Below are 25,776 nucleotides of genomic sequence, written 5' to 3'. Positions count from 1 at the left end.
ATGCTGGGATATAATTTTTACACATAATGTGGCTCTATTTCAAGCTTTGGGATATATAATACCTGTATGTTCAAACAAGGTTTCAGACCACTAGATTATTCCTTTAAATTGCAGTTTTGAATGCTAAATTATGTACTGAATGTAGTTGTATACCACTAACAAAAAACTATCCACGTTACAATTATTCAGCCAATTTTGAACACCAATGTTTTAAAAGACCATCAGGGGTTAAATTTAAACTTCAGTTTATGGTGTGTAATTTTTTTTAAAAAATCAATCACTTATTACTCTGAAAAAGTGGCCCGGTTGAAAATGTCATTCACAACGTTTTTAAAAGGGGTGATAAAAAATGGAAAACCGGTAAAAAGGATGGACAGACTATAGTATTTGGCATTTTAAAATCAACATTTTAAAAAGAATAAAGACATTAATTTTTCCACGGTATTTTAACATAAATTTTCTTTTTAAAAACACAGGGGAAACAGGGGAGAAAAACTATTCACTACAAAAACAAAACCCCCTATTTATTTGTTTACTCATTACCTTTTTTTTATTCAAAATGTTAAATTATATTGAAAAAAATTTAAAAATCAAAATTTTTTTGGGATGTTTCTTTAATCGGAAAGTATTTAGGGTTTAAGCAGGATGCCTCCAGATTCATGCAAATTTTCTTCAAATTTTTAAAAATGTATTTAAAAGTAAAATATTGTGAAGTGAACAAAGATGTTAACTTACACATTGTAAATTGCGCTTACAATCTTCATAAATTACCAAAGAGAGATCAAAATATGCAAAATTAGCCTGAAGGATTTATGGTGATTAATACTGCAAAATGAGTAATTACTCACATATAACATGTTAATTATAAATTGAATCTTTTATCTTATTACTTCTCTTCAAATCTGAGTACATTTTTCTCAATTTTAATTTTCTTGAAATATTTTGACTTATCTGGAGGCATGCAGCTTTAACTTGATATATTTACAGGAATTTCTAAGAAATTCCTTGTCAACTAATTTCTGTAACATGATTGGGACAGTGTTGAATACATTATAACTATAATATATATAATCTAAAATGCAAAACTTCAATTTACTAAAACAAACAATATATTGTCTATTTATTTTATTATTACATGGTTCTACTTATTCAAACAATTACATGGTTCTACTTATTTAAACAAATTATGATGTTAACAAACATCAACACTATTACTAGTCACACCCAGCTTAAGCTGTTGGTGAAAAGAAATCCCATTTTTTATTTATTTTCAGGGTCATCTTTATTAATAGGTGGTCTTTAACACAGTTTTAACCGTTCCACTGTGCTAAATTATCCTTAATAAAGGATATACTATAAACAGAAACCAGTAAACATAAAGAAATAACAATTCCAGCTAGAATATAATTATAATTATATCATGCTCCTAGCAAAAAAATAAGTTAAAATTGAAAAATAGAAGTGAATTTATTATACTTTACACATTTTTTCAAAAATGTACAAATTTTGTTTTTAATCATAAACAATTCTTTCTACAAAAGAATAAAAATACTGAAAAAAAATTTGTTAATAGGCGACTATAGGGACAAACAGAAAATACACAGAGAAATCTAGGTCAAAACATTACCCACGCCTCGAAAGTAAAACTTCGTTAGCTACATCACATAACAAAAGAGATCCAGTAATCTTTTCAAGACAAACAAATAAAGCCTATAAATTGTTGCTATATATCTAGTACCGGTATATAATTCTATTAGTATAAATAAACTCTAAACAAAAACTTTATGTGCTAATAAAACTCCGAGTCAGAACTTTGAAGACTCTGGTCTTTTGAGCTGCTCTCTGTTGGTGTTTCCAGAGTTCTTGTTCCCCCTGTAATCATAGAAAAATAAACTATTACTTGTTAACTTCTTGGACTTTATAGGTGCTTATTCATGGGCCAGGACTTAAAATTTAGAATAAGAAATTTAAGACTTTTAAAAGCTAAACAGACTAGCTGATGAATACCTCAAGTCCCCCTTATGCTTAATACACTGCCACTCTGTTATAATGTGCCCTGTTATAATCTTAACCCCAGTATAATGCCTTGGCTCCCAAAATAATATCATATTTCATCACGGATCATAATTTTTTTATGTATATTTATATAGCGCCTTATCCACTGTAACAATTGTTCAATGTGACAGTCAAGTCTTGGACCCCAATATGAGCATTATAACGGGGTTTCAGTGTATTAAAATCATCCGCCTTCTGTCAGCTAGTTGGATAGCTTTCTTACATAAAATAAAATGTAATTCTGTATCAATTTTATCTTCACAAACTGTACAGTTTTGAATTGTATCATTTACATGCATGCTTACGAAATTGAAATTATTCTATTAAATTCTTAAAACACTAGAAATCAATTGCATAAGCTTAACAGAGAGTTCATTCAAACATGCCAATAAAGTAAGAAAGAATATACTGCTAAATCATTATTATTGGTGGGGAACTAATTTTCGTGGTTTTCGCTGATACGTCAATCTAAACAAGAGCTGTCGGTAGGACAGCAACACTCGACTATTCTTAGTGCTTGATAGTAAAAAAAATGCTTGATAGAGTTACCTCCTCCTGTTTACAGGTTGGGGTCATGATGGTGAACAAGTGTGCAAAGTTTCAAAGCCATATGTCAATGGACTTTGAAAATATTTGAACTATTACAAAAACTTTAACGTAAATTCTAAGTCGAAAAAGGGGCATAATTCTGTCAAAATGCTTGATAGAGTTACCTCCTCCTGTTTCAAGGTTGGGGTCATGATGGTGAACAAGTGTGTAAAGTTTCAAAGCCATATGTCAATGGACTTTGAAAATATTTGAACTATTACAAAAACTTTAACGTAAATTCTAAGTCGAAAAAGGGGCATAATTCTGTCAAAATGCTTGATAGAGTTACCTCCTCCTGTCTACAGGTTGGGGTCATGATGGTGAACAAGTGTGCAAAGTTTCAAAGCCATATGTCTATGGACTTTGAAAATATTTGAACTATTACAAAAACTTTAACATAAGTGGTTACGCCGACGCCGACGCTCGGGTGACTGCAATAGCTCTACTTATTCTTATCGAATAGTCGAGCTAAAAATTAAAATCCAACTTTTGTCTGCTATGAGATTATTATGCATCACATTATTTTCATTTTAATCATTTCAAAAAATAAACAGTCTAGGAATTTAAGAACCCACAAAAAATGTTAATTGAGACAAAACCACGAAAAATTCATGGCCACGAAATCAAGTGAATTTACAATAACCATTCATTAGCGTTGATGTAGGTGTGTATTTAAGAACCCACGAATATGTTAATTGAGACAAAACCACGAAAATTCATGGCCACGAAATTAAGTGAATTTACAATAACCATTCATTAGTGTTGATGTAGGTGTGAATTTCTTCAATACTTACCGAATCCCGAAGTATTCTCGTTTCTTGATCGAATGAATGTACTAGACATAGATGGAGCAAAGGACATATGAGCTAAAATAATGGCGAGACAGTCGGCTACACGATCATTCGGAGCACAGGACAGAGCCGGAGAATAGCCTGAGATAGAAAAAATAAATAAAAGTTTAGAATATAAAATCATGACCAGATAAGTGTAGATATATAGAAAAATCAGCAAAGCTTGTCATAACAATTTACATGCTAAGTTTTGTATAACAAGAGATCCATGATGGCCCTGAAATCGCTCACCTGTATATAGGCCCCCAGGGCGGGGCCAATTTTAACCCAGGGGCTTTTATTTGAACAAACTTGGTAGACAATCATTTGAAGATGTTTCATAATAAATATCAAAGCTCTAGCTCTAAGAAGATTTTTTAAGTTTTTACTTTACACATAGGGAAAAACAATGACCCCCACCCCTCTGGGTGGGTCCAATTTTTCCCCTAAGCTTTTATTTGAACACACTTGGTAGACACTCACTAGAAGATAATTAATGCTTAATATCTAAACTCTAGCTCTTTGGGTTTTTTAACAGAAGATTTTTTAAGTTTTTAAAATCAATGACCACCCGGGGAGGGGCCAATTTTAACCCCAAGGCCCTTATTTGAACAAAAATGGTAGACACCCATTAGAAGATGCTAAATATCTTAGCTCTAGCTCTAAAGGTTTTTTAAAAGAAGATTTTTTAAGTTTTTACTATATACATAAAGGGAAAAAACAATGACCCCCTGGGTGGGGCCAATTTTGACCCCAGGGCTTTTATTTGAACCTGAGTTCAGCTTGGAATTATTAAATTCTTTGAACAATTTTTTAAGTTGACTACAAAAGGAACATTCCTGTGAAGTTTGGATGAAATTGGCTTAGTGGTTTATGAGGAGATGTCGTTTAAAGTAAAAGTTTACGGACAGACAGACGAGGGATGGACAGACACCAGAAGAAAAGCGATCACAAAAGCTCACCATGTCACTTTGTGACAGGTTAGCTATTAAAAATTGTCTGGTTTTGTCTCTTCAGAAATGTACATTGTGAGCTACGATAGGAATTTGACATCAAAATGCTAAAAACATGAATAGGTAGGTTAGCAATTAAGACGACTAACTTTAGTTTATACAGAATTAATTTTAGTTTGATTGTTTAGGAAGCTTTATGCTTACAGACACACTCTTGAATCCATTCCTGGAACCAACCAGTACTAAGCAATTAGTGTAGTTTCTCATTCAAGGTAACAACCTTAACCTATGCAACTAGCAATCTTTAGATTACTTTTCTGACATGTTTACCACTCGGCCCTGCAGCAACTTATGTCTGCCTATCAAAGCAAGGGATTATGAGTTCAAGCTTTTTTCTTTGTCATAACCATATTCTCTCATATGAAACTAGCACTGATTGGTTTCAATAGCCTTAGACTTGAACATTTATGATTTATTCCAAGGGGCGTCCGTGGCCGAGTGGTTAAGGTCGTTTACTTCAAACCACTTGCCCCTCACCGCTGTGGGTTCGAATCCCGACTGGGACTTTGGATTCTTTCATGTGAGGAAGCTATCGGAACGTCGGTGGTTCTCAGGTGCCCCTTCGTGCCTGAAATAATGCATGGAAGGGCACCTGAGGTCTTCCTCCACCAGTAAAGCTGGAACGTCGTGATATGACCTATACTGTGTCGATGTGATGTAAAACCCAAAACAAAACAAACAAAATTTTATTCCAAGCAGTTTGCCTTTGCTTCTTAATTAGCAGTAACTTAATAAATATAAACATGTAAAAATGAGCAAGCCAAACCCTATATTTTTTGGGTCAAAAGGCCCATTTTTATCATTTTGTTTATTTAAAGGCCTTTCCCATTAAAATATGGCCCCTTTAACATAACAAAATTTTCCCAAAACGGGTTTGGTTAAGATAAATCCCAAAAAAAAAGAAAAATAAAAAAATAAAGGACATTTTTCAAAATAGAACTTGCATTAAATCGAGAAACTTTTAAACATTTTTTTCTGAATCAGCTTGTTTTGAAAACAAATGCCCTTTAAAGAATAAAATTTTATTGTCTGAAAATAAAAATTGTGTTTTGGGAGAAAATTTTGTTTTCCCCCAAAAGATTAAACCAGAAAACCCCAAAGGAGTAAAATCTATTCCCTTCACCCTTTTTTAAGCAAAGCGCCGAAAACATATTTTTTTAAAATATAAAACCCCAAAACACAAAGGGGGCCCAAAAAATTTTTTGAAATATTGAACATATCAAAAAATTTAAAATCACTTTTTTTGGGAAAAGCAGTAAAGGAAAATTTGGGAATTAATTTTTACTTTTAAAGGTAATTTTAAAATCTTAAAGTTTGGTGTTGGTGGTTTTTTTAAGGTAGTTTTAAACTTCAAATTTAAAACACCCAAGTAAAACCACATTGTTTAAAACCCAAAAAGGCCACTGTTCGGGGCCAAAACTTGAAAAATTTTTCCCTTTAAAAGGGCTTTTAAGAGTTTTCCCAAATTTACTATTACCCCCAACTTTCCAAAAGGGGAACTGATTAATTCCCTTAACTTTGCCAAGACCAGGTTTCAGTTTAAAAATAAACCCCAAAAACATTTTCAAAAAAAGAAATTTTGCCCTTTTTGCCCCTGTCCAAAACCCGAAACTCCAAGGATTGAACAAATTCCCCGGCCCAAAAACGCTCTATATTTTTTAAAGATTTAAGGCAAAGGGTTCTTAAACCACATTTCTATGTTTTAAATTTTTGTCATACAAAGGGTAGTCAAAAACAAAAAAGGGGAAAGTAAATTGAATTTTCCCTTTTATATCAAACAGCTGTAAAAGACTGGCCCCTTTTAGTAATTAAAATCTTTGTATTTTCCAGGTTTTTAATCCTATTTTTTAACCCCGGGCTATTTAAAAAGGGCACTAAAAACCAAAAAATAATAAAAATGAAAAATTTCATTATAATAACTGAAACGTTTGTAACTTACTTTTTCATTGGATAATCATAAATTTTTAATATTTTTTTTTGATACTGCATTTTTGAAAACTTTCACTTTTAAATTGGATTTAATAAATGATTTTTTTACATAGTTTTTAAATCCCAAAAGCTCCCTGTAAATTTTATGAAGCAATCTCAATTTTCTTTCTCTAAAAAAAAGGCAGTTTGCTTTGCTGTTTTATAAATTTGTTACAAATAATTTTTGGAACAGGCTGTATATAGAATTGGCTATTTGCAATATAACCCTCTACTAGACGAGGGTTATATTCCAAACAACCAGTTTATATACAGCCTTTTGTCTAGGGACTTGGGTTATATTTCCAAACAACTGTTTATATAGGGCCATTATTTCAGACAGAGCCCAAAATATGCAAAAATAGCCCTTACTGCGTTGTTAACGGCAAAAAGTAGTAAAAACGCAATAGTAACCTGGTGATATATATACTCCAAAACCAGTCATTAATCGCACATAACATGTAAATTATTACGTAAATCTTAGATCTTCTTGCTTTTCTTAAAACTATAGTACATTTTTCTCAAGTTTTTTATCAATATTTTGGCACATCTGGAGGCATGCAGCTTCAAGAGAGAAAAAACACTACTGAAACTACTTACGTTTTCATATCCTGATTAGCTTTATTTATTACATTTTTAGGTCGTCTATCTTATCTAGAATTAACAGTGCTAGATACTTCATGGTCCTGAAATATATATGTTGTAAATAAATACTGGTTTTAAGTAAATAAATTAGATATCATACAACCATTCTGCACAAAAACACTCTAAATAACCATGATGAACTATCAATAAATTTTATAAATATATGTAGAAGAACTCCACTTGAGACGTCTTTCTTGATCAAAATAAAAGGGAGACAAATCAATAATGAAGCTGATTTCATTACTTACATTCATACATGCATAGTGTAAAGCTGTATTTTGGGGACTCATCAGAGCAAGACTCAAATCTGCCTTGTTCTGTACTAACAATTCTGAAATGTATAATACAAGCAAATTTTGTACTGCAAACAATGAGTACGAGGGATGATCCAAAATAATGTAAGATTTTTGCTATTGCTTATAAACAGGTTGTTTAAATTAAGTAAACCACATATTGAAATAAATCAGAACATTAAATTAATAAGATAAGATAGAAAAACAAAATATTTTGTAAAAATTGCAAGCACACTAAGAGATTCTCACATTCTCTTCAAGTGACCTTGACCTACTTACCAAATGAGGCTAAATGATCCTGAGAAGCTGCTAAAATCAAATTATCTTCCAGTGACTTTGACTTACTTACCAACTAAAGCTAAATGACCTTGAAGATCTGCTAAAATCACATTCTCTTCAAATGACCTTGACCTACTTACCAACTGAGGCTAAATGACCTTGAGAAGCTGCTAACATCACTGGTGTTCTACCAAAGTTGTCTGTTGTATTAACTAAGGCATTATGACTCAATAATAACTGTAGAGATTCAACTTGGTCCCTGTAGGCTGCTGCATGAACTGGGGTCCTATAAATATAAAAGTTTTTCATTTTTTCATATATTTACATGATTTAAACCTGGTTCCTGTTTATACCCCATTTTCTAAATTATTAATCAAAGCCAGCTACAGCTAGTGGCAACTTAAATCGTCTTATGACACCAGTGCAGACCTAGATCAGCCGGCACATTATGGTCTGTCTGCACTGTTCAGTCAGTATATTTGTTTGTTTGATTTACGTCACACCAACACAGTATAGGTCATATGGCAACTTTCCAGCTTTACTCGTGGAGGAAGACCTCAGGTGACCTTCCGTATATTATTTCTGGCACAAACGGGCACCTGAGTAGAACCACCGGCGTTCAGCAAGCTAGCTGGATAGCTTCCTTGCATGAAAGAATCCAGCCCCTTTGGGGATTTGAGGGACAAATGGTTTGAAGTCAACGACCTTAACCACCCGGCCACAGACGCCCCTAGTCAATATATCATTTAAAATTTTTCCCTTGGAAATGATGAATGGTTTTGTCCAAATGATAAGATAGATGAGTTCATTTAAGATTTTTAGCGTGGTAAGGTTAGAGCTTGCATGGATATAATTAGTACTTATATAGATAAATTTTCTAGGCAAAGCGAAACCACTAGAGTAGAACTGCCAACACTGTGCAAGCTAGCTGGATAGCCTTCACTCTGAGGTGCATTCAAAAAGAGGAGAATCAAAAAGTTTTTTAAGGATTCGAAACCCACAGCTATTGGGGCCAATTAATCTGAAGTCAGCAAACTTAACCACTCAGCCCACAGAGGCCGATTCTTAAATAATCGAGGTTGTATGGAAATAATTTCACTACAAATGTTGTAAAAACTGTCATTACCTGCCCTTTTGAGTCCTGGAGGTTAAACTATGGTATCCCCTAAAATGTCCAGCAACAAATCTGTACAGCTGTCATTACCATTTGACCTGTAATTAAGTTAAACACACATCAAATTACAACCAGCAAAGATAACTGTATTTGTCACTGGATTATATTTCCATAAACTCTTGCCAACAAAACAATGTAAATCTTAAGCTTATCACTTGGCCCTTTCACTGCCTACAAGATTGGTATATACACGTCCCACTCAATGTATTATGGATTTGCCTACAAGACATATAAATTTCATCACCTTAGTGTAATAACAGGTAAACTCCTATTAAATAATAACAGGATTTAACCCGTTATTGCAATAAGGTGGCAACTTGTCCTTGTTAATATTTTTTCTGATTACTGATTGTTCTTTTATTTTTAGCTTGTCTGTTTAGAAGAGAAAGTCCAGCAGTTATGATCACTGCGACATCATTGTTGTCATCGTTGTTGACATCATACAAAAACTTCAATGTAGCCCATTTATTAACATTTTAAACATAAAACTTGGAATGCTTGCATATCATGACAAGGTGCAGTTCTACGACAAGGGACATAATTCTGAAAGCAATATATTTGGAGTTACACTCCATTTTAACTACGAATTTAAAACAGATTGTTAACACCACTTTGGTGCTCTTGTTATCATTACTATAAGCATACACAACTGAATATAATGTTGAGAATTTTTATATACTTACACAGCACAATGTAAAGGTGAGAAAGAGTTCCCTGAGAATTGCCGATGTTCCTCGTTCTCCAATAACAGGTCCACACATGCCTCATGACCTAAAAATAAAATTGAGGAAATAATTTAATGGTCTACTTTCTTAATCTTTATAGTGTAAACTGCGATAATGCATAGCCTTTGCAAACAGGATGAAAATATACCAGCATCTTTGCATATCCATGAACCTGACAGGGCCGCATATCTGTAACAGGATGAAAATGGAAAAAGTCCATTACAAAGATTCAGTAAGATATGTGTTATTACATGTATGTTTGATTTCAGCAAAGTTTTACCATCAATTTTAGAATGTTAATGTACATATCATGACATACAATATTAATTATACTGTTTTTTTTTAGTTTGTTCAGTTTTCAATTTTAACAATATTTGGTTATATCTTGGTGATCCTATCCACCAAACTAGCTTTCCTGAAAAACTAACAAGTGTGATTAAACCGATTTCTCCATAAGGAAGCTTCTACTAATCTCACATAATTTCTGAATGAGGAGTGAGAGACAAATGTCCATTACACTGAATGTATGAGTCAGGATCAAACAAGCCACCTCTGGATGACAAATCTGACGCTCACCCTATTTAGCCAAGCCTGCCAACAACAAGGAGTGAAAATGGAAGAACTTTTTGCAGGGGTTTAGAGGGCCATGTAGGCCCCTTGCAGGTCCAGGACAATGCTCTTTTGGGGGCCCCCTTCAGCTCCTGAGATACATGCATGTATCACCAGAGCAAAAACTTCCGGGAAGCGTCTAATACCTTTATTGAAACTAAGACCAGAATGGATGTCTTTATTGCATTTACACTGAATTTTTGCAGAATGGTCTCTGGCACATAAAAATTAAGGAATTCTGCGGGATATTGGCAGCACTTTGAGCTAAGCTGACAGACATATTGAATATACCATCAATATTTTTTATGTATCAGGTAGTGATTAAAATGAAGTAAGATAAAAAGTTACCATTATAACAGGCAAAATGAAGAGGTGTATAGCCTTGTCTATCATGAAGTTTCTCTAATGGTCCCATCTGAAAAAGTAGACAAAACAAAACTGTATCCTTTCATGTTTCTTTTACAAATATAATCTAAAATGTTGTTTAAAAAAACCCCGCAACAACAACAAAAATAAATATATCTACTTTGAACTTTTATATCAATTGAAAAAATAGAAAGATTTAATCAGAATAAATAACAATTTCAAATTAACAATAGTACAGTACAAAACTTTTAATATAAAGAACTAAATTTAAGTGGTTCAAATTCACAATTTTAAAGAAAAAATAGCTAACCAGGCTTACCACAATTTATCACATGTCATGGAAGATTGAGAAACCAAATGTGTAGCCTCGATAAATAAAGTCTTTACTTACCATTGCTTACTTAGCTAAGTTAAAGTAGGCCTTTGAAAAATATATTCACTAATTGCTTAAAAATGGTAGACATACATAAATTTCCAGGGGCAAAAAATTGCCAAAAACAATCCCTATATAATGTGTATAAATGTAAAGATTACATACCAATAACATTGATCCTAGAAGTCCTACATGTCCACACAGAGAGGATAAATGTAGTGCTGTACGACCTTTATGATCCTGTATCGATATATCAGCACCATTATGTAACAAGGCATCCACACATTCTTCATGACCATTAGCAGCCTATAAATAGTAACACTGACATGAGACAAGTGTCACATGACCAACAGCAGTCTATAAATAGAAACACTGACATGAGACAAGTGTCACATGATCAACAGCAGCCTATAAATAGAAACACTGACATGAGACAAGTGTCACATGATCAACAGCAGCCTATAAATAGAAACACTGACATGAGACAAGTGTCACATGATCAACAGCAGCCTATAAATAGATTGACAGACATGAATGTTTGTTTCATGACCTTTAGCAGGCTATAAATAGATATACTGACATGAACATTTGTCACATGACCATTAGCAGTCTATGAATATACTTCAAGACATAAATTTATATAATTTTCATGAATGTTTGCCATGTGACCATAAGCAGCCTATAAATAGATTGAATGGCATAAAAGTTTGTCGTACAACTTTTTGCAGGCTAAAAATAGATTTACTGACACAAACACCTATTACATGACCATTAACAGTCTATAAGAAGATTTACTGACATGAACATTTGTCAAACGACCATTAGCAGGCTAAAAAAAAGATTTACTGACTTGAATCTTTGTCACATGACCATAAACAACCTATAAATAGATTTATTGACTTAAACATTGATCATATCACCAAAAGGCAGTCTATAAAAAGATTTACTGACACAAATGTTTGTCACGTGGCCATTTCAACCTATAAATGGATAAACTGACATGGACATGAAAATAAGATGGAATACTTGTACTACTATTTATGATTAATATTTCAAATTTAGATGGTCATCTTGCGGATATATAAACATTAATCTATTGGCCATTAGTATCCATGTAATAAATAAAGGTTATAAATAAGATGTCAATTAAGCAGTTACTTACCCCTCTATGAAGAACTGTACGACCCTGAATATCACGAGCATTTACTATGGCACCATTTGCTATCAGATATAGAACTGTGTCCACATGGCCATTCTCAATGGCTAACATGAGAGGTGTTCTGTAAGAAAAACACAAACGTGTGATTCACAAATGTTCAATATTTTTCAGTTAATAAAATTAAGTTGATACGTCTTCATTTTATATTGGAATTAACCGATCCTAGTGAAATGTCTCAGTGGGTCAAAACTGGTTGACCTTATTATCAAATAATATCAAAATACCATAGTATTTAACATGTTGATCTCCCCTTCTATAATCTTGTTAATACTTTGTTTTTGCTATCAAATATTAAAGTTTGGCTGGCCTGGCTCTGTCCTTGTTTTAGATGTTAAAATGATTTCACATTACAGCAGTCAATCCATATAACTGGCTTTCCTGCATAACTTCCTAGTAATTACAAAATGCTCTGCAAGTGACTTGACTACGAATCTCACACAATTTCTGAATAAGACAAATTTGACTTAATGCCCAAGATTAATGGTCATGGAGATATACCACCTTGCATGAGGATCGAACTGACAGATTTACACTGGTGGCATTAGTCCTCTACTATTGTCTTCTGTACTATTCAAAGTGTTTGCGACTAAATTATGAAGCAAAAGGATGTGGTTGCTTAGTAATCAATCAGACTCAAATAAGCCTTCTTCAAAATCCAGCTTAAAGACGTTTTCGGGAGTTTTCATATAAACATATAGGCAAAATTAAAACTGTTCAATAGAATTTCTTTAAACTTGGCATGTTATTAGATTATGATAACAGAAATATTTTAAGCGAAAAAAAAATTTGGGTCACCGTTCTCGTTTTAGGGTTATCTGCCCCTGAATCAGACTTTTCTACTTATTTGAGGTCATTTCAAGGGCAGATAACTTATACATACTTAAATGAATTCTTGTTTCTACTTCTGGATTATGTTTTTCTTTTTATTGTTGATTACAATACATAATAATATGTAATTCCTTCGTTTCTGTTGCTTTTTTTCAATGAAAATAAAGACCATTTTTTAAGAAAAAATGCACAGGTTAAAAGATGAAGTGGGAATAAAAACTACCGACTAAAACGAAGGTAAGCTTCATGAAAATAAGAAAGAAAAATTGTATTAATTCCCTTCATTGTAAATTATCTGCCCTTGAATTTAACATAAAAAGTCCAATTCAAGGGCAGATAACTCAACAAGAACTGTCGGAGGACAGTAACGCGCGACTATTCGAAAAGTTGTCACAAGTGTGTTTCATTGAGTATAATAATGCTTACCTATATGAATATATAAAACTGTCCGAAAAGGTACAAGTGCTTGTTATTAAGATGTTTTATCGAGTTAATCACTGCTTTATTATTATAAAATGCATAAAATTGTTCAAAAAAGGCACAAACCCTTCAGTAGTTGTGGAGATATTTGCTTAACCAAGAATTTTAAGTAGAAAAAGGGGCATAATTATGCAAAAGAGCAAATCAGAGTTATTGGACTTGTGCCAATCATGTAAGATAATCACAGAGAACAAGTGTGTGAAGTTTCAAGCCATTCCCTTCAGAAGTTATGGAGATACCAGCTTGCATGCAAAAACTTAACAAAAATTTTTAAGTCGAAAAAGGGGCATAATTATGCAAAATGGCAAATCAGAGTTATGGGACTTATTCCAATCATGTAAGATAATCACAGAGAACAAGTGTGTGAAGTTTCAATCCATTCCCTTCAGTAGTTATGAAGATACCAGCTTGCACGCAAAAACTTAACCGAGAATTTTAAGTCGAAAAAGGGGCATAATTATGTAAAAAAGCACATCAGAGTTATTGGACTTATGCCAATCATGTTAGATAATCACAGAGAACAAGTGTGTGAAGTTTCAATCCATTCCCTTCAGTAGTTATGGAGATACCAGCTTGCACGCAAAAACTTAACCAAGAATTTCTAAGTCAAAAAAGGGGCATAATTATGCAAAAAAGCAAATCAGAGTTATGGGACTTGTGCCAATCATGTAAGATAATCACAGAGAACAAGTGTGTGAAGTTTCAATCCATTCCCTTCAGTAGTTATGGAGATACCAGCTTGCACGCAAAAACTTAACCAAGAATTTCTAAGTTGAAAAAGGGGCATAATTATGCAAAAGAGCAAATCAGAGTAATGGGACTTGTGCCAATCATGTTAGATAATCACAGAGAACAAGTGTGTGAAGTTTCAATCCATTCCCTTCAGTAGTTATGGAGATACCAGCTTGCACGCAAAAACTTAACCACAGGGACGCCGACGCCGACAAATGGGTGACTGCATTAGCTCGATTATTCTGCGAATAGTCGAGCTAAAAACAAGAATGGTGACCCCAATTTTTTTTCCGCTTAAAACGTTTCTGTTATCATATTCTAACAACATGCCAAGTTTAAAGAAATTCTATTGAACAGTTTTAATTTTGCCTATGTCTATATGAAAACGTCCTTAAATAAATACTGTTCCACTAAACAATGAAGCAAATTAAACTGTATATACCTATCTCTGGCATCGTTGATATCTACAATATTATTATCATCAGATGTTTCCATTAGTAACCGTAAACATTCTGTATGACCATTTATAGCTGAAATATAAAAACAGTCACTTAACTAATTAATCCCCAACCTATTGCAACCAAAGTGATTATCCTATGTCACAAGTATAAGGCCAGGCCAGCCTACACAATCGTGTAGTCTGACCTGGCTCTATACTGGTGGCTGACATATTTACATTACTATGTACAATACAAAGAGTAAAGTTTTTGTCATTATTGTCACAGCTGCAGCATCGTCACAGCTAAAATATCGTTACAGCTGAAGCATTGTCACAGCTGAAGTATCATCACAGCTGAAGTATCATCACAGCTGAAGCATTGTTACAGCTGAAGCATTGTTACAGCTGAAGCATTGTCACAGCTGAAGCATTGTCACAGCTGAAATATCGTCACAGCTGAAGAATCGTCACAGCTGAAACATTGTCACAGCTGAAGTATTGTTTACAGCTGAAGAATTGTTACAGCTGAAGCATTGTCACAGCTGAAGCATTGTTACAGCTGAAGCATTGTTACAGCTGAAGCATTGTCACAGCTGAAGCATTGTCACAGCTGAAGCATTGTCACAGCTGAAGCATTGTCACAGCTGAAGCATTGTCACAGCTGAAGCATTGTTACAGCTGAAGCATTGTCACAGCTGAAGCATTGTCACAGCTGAAGCATTGTCACAGCTGAAGCATTGTCACAGCTGAAGCATTGTCACAGCTGAAGTATCATCACAGCTGAAGTATCATCACAGCTGAAGTATCATCACAGCTGAAACATTGTCACAGCTGAAGCATTGTCACAGCTGAAGTATCATCACAGAATAAGCATTTCACAGCTGAAGTATCGTCACAGCTGAAGCATTGTTACAGCTGAAGCATTGTCACAGCTGAAGTATCGTCACAGCTGAAGCATTGTTACAGCTGAAGCATCATCACAGCTGTAGCATCCCACAGCTGAAGTATTGTCACAGCTGTAGCATTTCACAGCTGAAGTATCGTCATAGCTGAAGCATTGTTACAGCTGAAGCATTGTTACAGCTGAAGCATTGTCACAGCTGAAGTATCATCACAGCTGAAACATTGTCACAGCTGAAGTATCATCACAGCTGAAGCATTGTCACAGCTGAAGTATTGTTACAGCTGAAGCATTGTTACAGCTGAAGCATTGTTACAGCTGAAGCATTGTCACAGCTGAAGCATTGTCACAGCTGAAGCATTGTCACAGCTGAAGCATTGTCACAGCTGAAGCATTGTTACAGCTAAAGCATTGTTACAGCTGAAGCATTGTTACAGCTGAAGCATTGCCACAGCTGAAGCATTGTCACAGCTGAAGTATTGTCACAGCTGAAGCATTGCTACAGCTGAAGCATTGTCACAGCTGAAGCATTGTCACAGCTGAAGCATTGTTACAGCTGAAGCATTGTTACAGCTGAAGCATTGTTACAGCTGAAGCATTTGTTACAGCTGAAGCATTGCCACAGCTGAAGCATTGTTACAGCTGAAGTATTGTCACAGCTGAAGCATTGTTACAGCTGAAGCATTGTTACAGCTGAAGCATTGTTACAGCTGAAGCATTGCCACAGCTGAAGCATTGTCACAGCTGAAGTATTGTCACAGCTGAAGCATTGTTACAGCTGAAGCATTGTCACAGCTGAAGTATTGTCACAGCTGAAGCATTGTTACAACTGAAGCATTGTCACAGCTAAAGTATCATCACAACTGTAGCATTGTTACAGCTGAAGCATTGTTACAGCTGAAGCATTGTCACAGCTGTAGCATTTCACAGCTGAAGTATCATCACAGCTGAAGTATTGTTACAGCTGAAACATTGTCACAGCTGAAGTATCATCACAGCTGAAGTATCATCACAGCTGAAGTATCGTCACAGCTGAAGCATTGTTACAGCTGAAGCATTGTCACAGCTGAAGTATCATCACAGCTGAAGTATCGTCACAGCTGAAGCATTGTTACAGCTGAAGCATTGTCACAGCTGTAGCATTTCACAGCTGAAGTATCATCAAAGCTGAAGTATTGTTACAGCTGAACTATTGTCACAGCTGAAGTATCATCACAGCTGAAGTATTGTTACAGCTGAAACATTGTCACAGCTGAAGCATTGTCACAGCTGAAGCATTGTCACAGCTGAAGCATTTCACAGCTGAAGCATTGTCACAGCTGAAGCATTGTCACAACTGAAGTATCATCACAGCTGAAGTATCATCACAGCTGAGTATCGTCACAGCTGAAGTACTGTCACAGCTGAAGTATCGTCACAGCTGTAGCATTTCACAGCTGAAGTATCGGCACAGCTTAAGCATTGTTACAGCTGAAGTATCGTCACAGCTGAAGCATTGTTACAGCTGAAGTATTGTCACAGCTAAAGTATCGTCACAGCTGAAGTATCATCACAACTGAAGTATATCACAGCTGAAGTATCGTCACAACTGAAGTATCATCACAGCTGAAGTATCGTCACAACTGAAGTATCGTCACAGCTGAAGTATCATCACAACTGAAGCATTGTTACAGCTGAAGTATTGTCACAGCTAAAGTATCGTCACAGCTGAAGTATCATTCACAAACTGAAGTATATCACAGCTGAAGTATCGTCACAACTGAAGTATCATCACAGCTGAAGTATCGTCACAACTGAAGTATCGTCATAGCTGAAGTATCGTCACAGCTGAAGCATTGTCACAACTGAAGTATCATCACAGCTAAAGTATCGTCACAGCTGAAGTATCATCACAGCTAAAGTATCGTCACAGCTGAAGTATCGTCACAGCTGAAGTATCATCACAGCTGAAGTAACGTCACAACTGAAGTATCATCACAGCTGAAGCATTGTTACAGCTGAAGTATCATCACAGCTGAAGCATTGTCACAACTGAAGTATCATCACAGCTGAAGTATCCTCACAACTGAAGTATCATCACAGCTAAAAGTATCGTCACAGCTGAAGTATCGTCACAACTGAAGTATCATCACAGCTGAAGTAACGTCACAACTGAAGTATCATCACAGTTGAAGTATCCTCACAGCTGAAGTATCGTCACAGCTGAAGTATTGTCACAACTGAAGTATCATCACAGCTGAAGTATCGTCACAGCTGAAGCATTGTCACAGCTGAAGTATTGTCACAGCTGAAGTATCGTCACAGCTGAAGCATTGTCACAGCTGAAGTATTGTCACAGCTGAAGTATCGTCACAGCTGAAGTATTTTACAGCTGAAACTTCATCACAGCTGAAGCATTGTCACAGCTGAAGCATTGTCACAGCTGAAGTATCGTCACAGCTGAAGTATCGTCACAGCTGAAGTATTGTCACAGCTGAAGTATTGTCACAGCTGAAGCATTGTCACAGCTGTAGTATCGTCACAGCTGAAGCATTGTCACAGCTGAAGCATTGCAAAAGCTGAAGCATTGTAATAAAATTATACATTTACAGAATTTATGCTCTAAATTGCTTTCAAAGCAAAATATGTTGTGTTTTGTCAAATTTTGAAATTTATGCTCACTAAAGAACAATTAAACTATCTATATACCTGCAGCGTGAAGTGGTGTCCTACGTGAGATGTTATCATGTACGATTATACTGGCACCTTGAAGTAGTAACGTCTCTACACATTCTGTATGACCATTAAAACACGCTAGGTCCAGCATGGTTCGTCCTGTAGCAAGATTATTGATTACATCTTCATATACTTTGTAATGAAATAAAAAAATATCTGTATATGTGCATTTTTAAATTAAATTAATATATCGTTAGAGTTTAGTGTTATTAATTTGTTGTGTGGTTTGGATGCTGTTAAAGGAACTCCACTGAGGTCCAAAAGGCTTAAAAACATAAAGTTTGAATTTCTAACATAGATCAGCTGGGATACATAAAACAGGAAGACATGCAAAAGATAATTAAGATATATACTCAGAAATGAAAATCATATCATTTTTGAGTCATTTTTAACAATTTAAAGAATTATTCTAGAAAAAAAATGCCTCTGTATCAAAAGTCCCTGACTATACATTAATTCTGTCCATTTTGCTAGTATACATGTAGCTATACACTTTAAATCAAACTAACTTTTTAAATTATATGAAAAATGTTGTGAGATGAGACATAAATGATATCTCACTGAAAACATAATTTTTTGTTAGTAAACATAAAACAAAAACATAAATATACCATTAACATCTCGGATTTCAAGGTTCATAACACACGACAACAATACAAGCAGTGCTTCATTATGTCCACGAGATGCCTGAAATATATAGTGAAACAGTGTAAACTTTTATCCCCTATATTTGTGAGGTGGACTCTTTCTGCTTCGAATTCTAAACAGTCACTTGTAATGTACCAGTTAACTGTGACAACAAACTCCTAAGGGGTGGTAGGATTTAGACTTTCAGATTCCAGACGACTGTTGTGTTAAGTTCAGGTATACTAGTATATCAAGGTTTGTCTGTTTGGTTTAACAGCTCACCAACTCATTTTAGGTCATATGGTGCCGAAACGGAAAGTTGATTTTGGCTAACCTTAAAAACAACAAGGCTTTTTTTTCCCTTGGTTTAGTTTGATTCACTTAGACAATGTTAATGTCATCAGGCAACTTTCCAGCTATAACCATTGGACAGATATGCAAAGATATCTATTTATATTTTTTACCAATCACATACAGGCACCTAATAGTGCTTCGAACTTTGTAGGAAAAATGATTCAGAAACAATGATCTTAACAGGGAAAGCAGTCACACAAGAGAAACACTTTCAATGATTGGGAAAGATTGAGGTCTTTTTCAAAACAGTGAACAGGTGTTCTAGAATTTTAAGTGTGGTGTAACAGCATACCAACACAATTTAGGTCATACGGTGCCGAAACAGGATAGATGATATTGGCTAACTTCGGTTGTTACAAACTTGAAGCAACACAGAGGTTAAAACTACCCCACCTGCCGGAGATAAGAGATGCGTAGACACCAGTAATTTTAAGTTGCCTCTTATGATCAAGCAGGGATAAGATATGTATATATATTGTAGGAGCAGTAGTCCAGTGGTAGGACGCGCGCTTAGGGATCAAGAGGTCCCGGGTTCGAACCCCACCAGGGGCACTGCTAATTTCCTTGAGCAAGAAAATTACCTGCGATTGCTTCACTTCACCCAGGTGTAAATGGGTACCTGCGAGGGTGGTATAATTCTGTTGCGCCAAGTGTCGGCTGCACTAAGCGGAGTTAAAAGACTCCCCAGGGAGATTGATTGATAGATACCAGTAGCCCGATGACCAGGGGTAATAGCTGTAAAGTCGGTGAACGTGCGTAAGCATGAAACTTAGACTATAAAATGCAATTACTTTTACTTTTTACTTTTATAAGTCTCCTACAAGAATAGTGCAAATCTATATGGGACAATTAGCATGGTTTGCGATGAGCAAAATGTCGAAATTTTATAATACTGCTTTAATGAAATATTACAGTAAAGATGGACTGACACAACACCTTGCCCAGTCACATTATATTAACAATGCAATGACCAGACCTATTATTCTGGTAAGTAAAGTAGAGGAACCACTACATCAAGAGGGCAAAATATATAAATAAAATGCCTTGAAAGAATATGAAATGCAGACGTGGATATGCAATATGTTGAATTTCTTTTTTAAATTTCCTTATATAAAACATGCTAAACCACTGCAATATGGGGCAAAGTAGGGATGCTGGGGAGGGGGATAATGCTCATACTGGGGGATTAAAAAACCCCAAAACATTCCATCAGTGAGGCCAGTCCAGAATTGCCTGTATTATAGATGTTGGAAACACTTGCACAGAGATGAAATAATTAATTTTCCTTGAGTAATTTTGTTTTTAAAATAAAGTGCAATATTTTACAATATTTGTATCATTATTAACCAATCAAATCTGTTGAATGCATTTTATTTAGGCAATAAAGTTTAATATTGACTTACACTCAGATGGGCAGGAGAATAAGGGGCTTCCCCTTTAACCAAGTTTATTGCTGATACATCTAGTAACTGAAAATAACAATAAAATATTGAGTATAAATTTATATATTTTTAAAATTGTGGCTGAAATTAACTTAAGATGTGCTGAATGTGTATATATCAAAAACAGAAGACACATTTTTCCTAAAATTTTGCACTTAAAATAGCTTAAAGAACCAATATCTGAATTAAAACAGACTTATCGCACATATCTTTAAATTGTAAATAGATTATGTTTTACACATAACAAATTCTTTAAACTAATATATGTACTTATGAAATTAAACTGATTCTAATTCTGTCTTATTAAATTAAGCTTAAAGATGAATAACATTTTTTAATAACAATCAAAACATTGCTAGTGTTGGTAGAAATTATAAGATTTTTTTTTGAGTTCATATTTTGTTCTATCACCTTCTGAGGGATCAGATATTTTTTATATAATTTATTCATTCTAATTTTATTATATCTATTACATCCATATTAATATTATCATCTATTACATCCATAAATAACAATTACCATTTCAAGGGCTAATCTGTGCCCCTTTAAAGCTGCGTAATGTATAGCATTGTATCCCTGATTGTCAGAAATTCCTGGCCGAGCCTCGTGCTTCAACAGTAACTCCAGTACCCTGAAAATATATAAACACCATTCAATATATATTTGTAAGATCATTTTGATACAGTACTACCCATGGAGTATTCCTCTGAAGTTTCTTTAACAATGGTTGTTTGTTTGTTTGGTTTTACAGCGCACCAATACAGTATAGGTCATATGGAAAGATGATTTTTGGCAAACCTCAGGTGTTAAAAACACAATGGTTTGAAGAAACATATATATGTAAGCTAACTTGTATTATATGAATAAGGACTGCTAAGTGCATTGGAATTGATTCTAATCACCATTATGAGTACACCACCTATTCGTAACCCTGGCCCCTTCGACCCAAGGAAAAATGGGACAGGAATCAAACTAGAGGATGCTTTTGTAAAAAAGCGCATGTCTCCCCCACTGCTGAGAATAACTGTGAATGGAAACAGGAATGGAAATGGAGATAAGATAATGTAAATACCCGGTAGTCACTTCAATGAAGGCTGTCTATGGATGGTTTCTATTGTTAAGGTTGTATGAGAAGATGCTTCCTAAACTGTTTGTTTTTAACCAGGTATTCAATTTTGAAAATCCTGGTTATTCAATCAGCGTATGGCAGGCGGGCGTCAAACGAAATTGCACTTGATGGTCATATCATATATAGTTTCACAAATGAAATTAAATGAAATTGTGTCTGCTCCATAATTCTTCAAACCTTTAAAGGATTTTGATGATACTTGAAACAAACGTTCATATTGTCAGATTTTTTTACACTATTGAAAGACAACTCAAATTACAATGTATGTAAAATCATGATAACTGTAGTGTGTTGGGATGACTCCACTCGTTTTCACAATGAAGCCTCTCTGGTAGATACTTGAAACAAAAATTCACCACATCCAGAGAACGTGTAGAGTACATGTTTCGTATGGCTGGTTCCAAGGTCAAGGTCTACTTGACACTTGAATGTCATATCATATATAGTTTCACAAACGAAATTAAAGGAAATTGTGTCTGCTCCATAACTCTTCAATCCTTTGAAGGATTTTGATGAGTTTGAGGGCTGTAGGTCAAAAGGAACTCTAGTTATCATCCGGAAACGAGAAATTGACCAACGGTCACTGTGACCTTGACCTTTGAACTACTGACCCCAAAAACAATAGGGATCATCTGCTCAATAAGACCAATCATCCTATGAAGTTTGAGGTCTGTAGGTCTTAAGGAACTCTAGTTATCATCCGGAAACGAGAAATTGACCAACGGTCAGTGTGACCTTGACCTTTGACCTACTGACCCCAAAAACAATAGGGATCATCAGCTCTTTAAGACCAATCATCCTATGAAGTTTGAGGGCTGTAGGTCAAAAGGAACTCTAGTTATCATCCGGAAACGAGAAATTGACCAACGGTCACTGTGACCTTGACCTTTGAACTACTGACCCCAAAAACAATAGGGATCATCTGCTCAATAAGACCAATCCATCTATGAAGTTTGAGGTCTGTAGGTCTAAAGGAACTCTAGTTATCATCCGGAAACGAGAAATTGACCAACGGTCAGTGTGACCTTGACCTTTGACCTACTGACCCCAAAAACAATAGGGATCATCAGCTCTATAAGACCAATCATCCTATGAAGTTTGAGGGCTGTAGGTCAAAAGGAACTCTAGTTATCATCCGGAAACGAGAAATTGACCAACGGTCACTGTGACCTTGACCTTTGACCTACTGACCCCAAAAACAATAGGGATCATCAGCTCTATAAGACCAATCATCCTATGAAGTTTGAGGGCTGTAGGTCAAAAGGAACTCTAGTTATCGTCCGGAAACGAAGAATGGACGGACGGACTGACGGACGGACTGACGGACGGACGGACAGGGCAAAAACAATATGTCTCCCCCCAAGGTGGGGGAGACATAATTATTGTCCTTTTGTCTGTCCTCAGTCCTAATAAATAACTGGGACAGAACATTAAGGGAAAGGTCAATAAAATCATAAAATGAGGTTAATAGGAGGAAGTTTAAATTTTTTCGTTTTCATTCAAATAAAATTTCGTTCTTCAAACAACCAACTCTCACATTATTAGCAATTGATATATCTAATATTTGTTCAGGTATTTTAACTTACTTAGCATCATCATCAGCAGCGGCTGCAGCAGCAAAGTGTAATGGTGTGCAACCCGCGTGATCCTGTACATCTACTGCACTGCCCGCATTTAGCAGAGAAAATACACATCCATGGTGTACGTTTGCAGCTGCGTAATGTATAGGAAACCTGAAAAAAACAATTGTACCAGTGAAAAAATGATATTGTTCTTTTGCATGTCTATAAATGGATCTGGGGTGAAGGTGCAATACCATGATATCATTAAAGGCCCATTTTGCCCCAGTATTCCTTTTATTTTACTTCTCAAAAACTTTTTATTTTTTTGTGTCCGTTTATAGATTCAAGAAAGTTACAAATTGGCGGCCAAATACTTGAACCATCTATTGCTGCTGGTGTGTTCAATAATAGTGATTTACAATTTTGTATTGAAGTCGAAATTTGCCCTTTTTAAGGAAGAAAATATTTATTTGTTTCTGAGGAATAATGTGCCTTTAAATTATTGTTGTACCCCTGGTTATTTTTTTTACCTGTTTCTACCATCTCTCTAAAGAGAACTTAAAACATAACTAGTACAAATTCATTCTGTAAGCTAGAACCATCAATACATGGACACAACAGTTGGACAAAAAATTACATGTTAACCTGTTTAAATATGAACTAATGTTGACCTTCAAGGTCAAAATTTTAAGATTTTAGAAAATTTTGCCATAATTCCTATTGATAAATGCCACTTTAGTGACTAACTTGCTGACAATAAAATGTGACCATACCTTCCGGCTGTGTCCTCTTGATTAACATTGGCTCCCCCTTTTATCAGCATCTCAACATTGTCAATCTTCCTGTAAAACAATATAAAACTCCTTTAATTAGCATACAAAATGAACAGCTTTCAAATTCATTAATTGATGAGATCTTTTGTATTGGAGTTTTGTATTAAATCTGCTTAAATGGACATTTTCATATTCCAAATTTTAAGGATATGAACATTTTGAGCTAGTCAGCCAACAGTATATATAGAATAACATACCCACTAAATACAGCTTGATTATTCTGCTACTTACCCACTATATAAGCTGAACTTACCCACTTAATACAGCTTAATTATTCTAATACATAAAACATTTACTTACCCACTACATGTAGCTGAACTTACCCACTTAATACAGCTCAACTTACCCATTACATATGTACAGACTCAATCGTACCGAGTCTGCAATTTTCATGTAATTTTGCCATTTTTAATGCTTCCCAGGGATCACTTTATTTCAGATATTTAACTAACCTACTATAAACATGAAGACCTTTACTTACCCACTACAAGCAGCAGCATGAAGGCAGGTTCTACCACAGTCATCAGGGACGTTAAGATCTAATTCAGGCATCACAGATAGTAATTTTCTAACACAGTCCATATGACCGTACAGGGCCGCTACATGTATTGCCATCATCCCGTGTACACCACGTCTATAATATAATATTAGTACATTTTAAAATAACCTGCCAAAAACATCACCAAATAGACATTACTATCTAACATTCTCAGGGTTTTTATTTTTATCTGAGGCAACAGATGCGCCAATGAAAAAGGATTTGGCCAAGGGTCTAGGGGATATTTTAATCTAAAAGCTGAAAATATGTCCAATTTTAACAGCATTTCAACCGATGATATGGATCATCAATTGGTTAATAATGAAAACCCTGCATTCTCTTTCCTGTTTATATTTTGAACGCTCCAAATCATTTTTTAATAATAGAATAATCAGGGTTGTAGTTATTTTTGCATAAAATATTTCACACTATTATCTTCTTTCTTAAAACTGAAAAACAGACCTATTTCAAATAATCAATTTTTCCCAAAATGGGGACCATGATTATTCAAATTCATTAAAATAATGTTGTTAAAACCTGATTTTTACCAACAAACAACCTTGTTTCACAACTTTTTTTTGTGTGTTAGGTTTTACATCACACCAACACTGCATAGGTCATATGGCAACTCTCAAGCTTTACTGGTAGAGGAAGATCTTGGGTGCCATTCCATGCATTATTTCATGCATTAATGGGCACCTGAGTAGAACCTCATACACCTTGTTAGCTAGCTGGATAGCTTCCTTGAATGAAAGAATCCAAGGTCAGAATTTAAACCCACAACAGTGAGAGGCAAGGGGTTTAACACATCAACGACCTTAACATCTTGGCCATGGACCCGTTCTTTTCATGTCTAAAAGATTTCCCCACTGGCCTGATCTGAATCTCTTCCAAAGAAAGAGTGAAAAATCACTACTAGTTTAACTTGATACCCCTGACCAACTTACCTTGTTGGATCAGACCCGTTTTCTAGCAAGGTATTAATCAGTAATTCGTGACCGTATCTGGCAGCTATGTGGAGTGGCGTGTTCCCCACTTTATCACAGCAATCAACCTGAGCAC

General features: G+C 35.0%; 1 protein-coding gene across 1 annotated transcript; it reads right to left on the bottom strand.

Moving 5' to 3' along the window:
- Window positions 1–634: 634 nt before the first annotated feature.
- On the bottom strand, window positions 635–25,776 carry LOC132747919 (serine/threonine-protein phosphatase 6 regulatory ankyrin repeat subunit A-like; the record flags this gene model as incomplete). Its single annotated transcript, XM_060737450.1, is given in 19 exon segments — window positions 635–1,872; window positions 3,438–3,656; window positions 7,341–7,427; window positions 7,809–7,954; window positions 8,710–8,732; window positions 8,823–8,880; window positions 9,526–9,613; window positions 10,525–10,591; window positions 11,081–11,221; window positions 12,078–12,195; window positions 14,617–14,704; window positions 18,203–18,328; window positions 18,841–18,916; window positions 20,614–20,679; window positions 21,172–21,283; window positions 23,368–23,514; window positions 24,117–24,185; window positions 24,658–24,810; window positions 25,662–25,776. Coding segments are annotated over 19 exon segments (1,982 nt in total), but the record flags the coding sequence as incomplete, so codon positions are not given.

This window comes from Ruditapes philippinarum, unplaced genomic scaffold, assembly GCF_026571515.1.
Source record: "Ruditapes philippinarum isolate M1 unplaced genomic scaffold, ASM2657151v2 ctg1051_1_1_1_1, whole genome shotgun sequence".
In the NCBI taxonomy this organism is placed as follows: Eukaryota; Metazoa; Mollusca; class Bivalvia; order Venerida; family Veneridae; genus Ruditapes; species Ruditapes philippinarum.
Note: the sequence above shows the minus strand (reverse complement) of the source record. Positions and strands in the feature narration are given on the sequence as shown.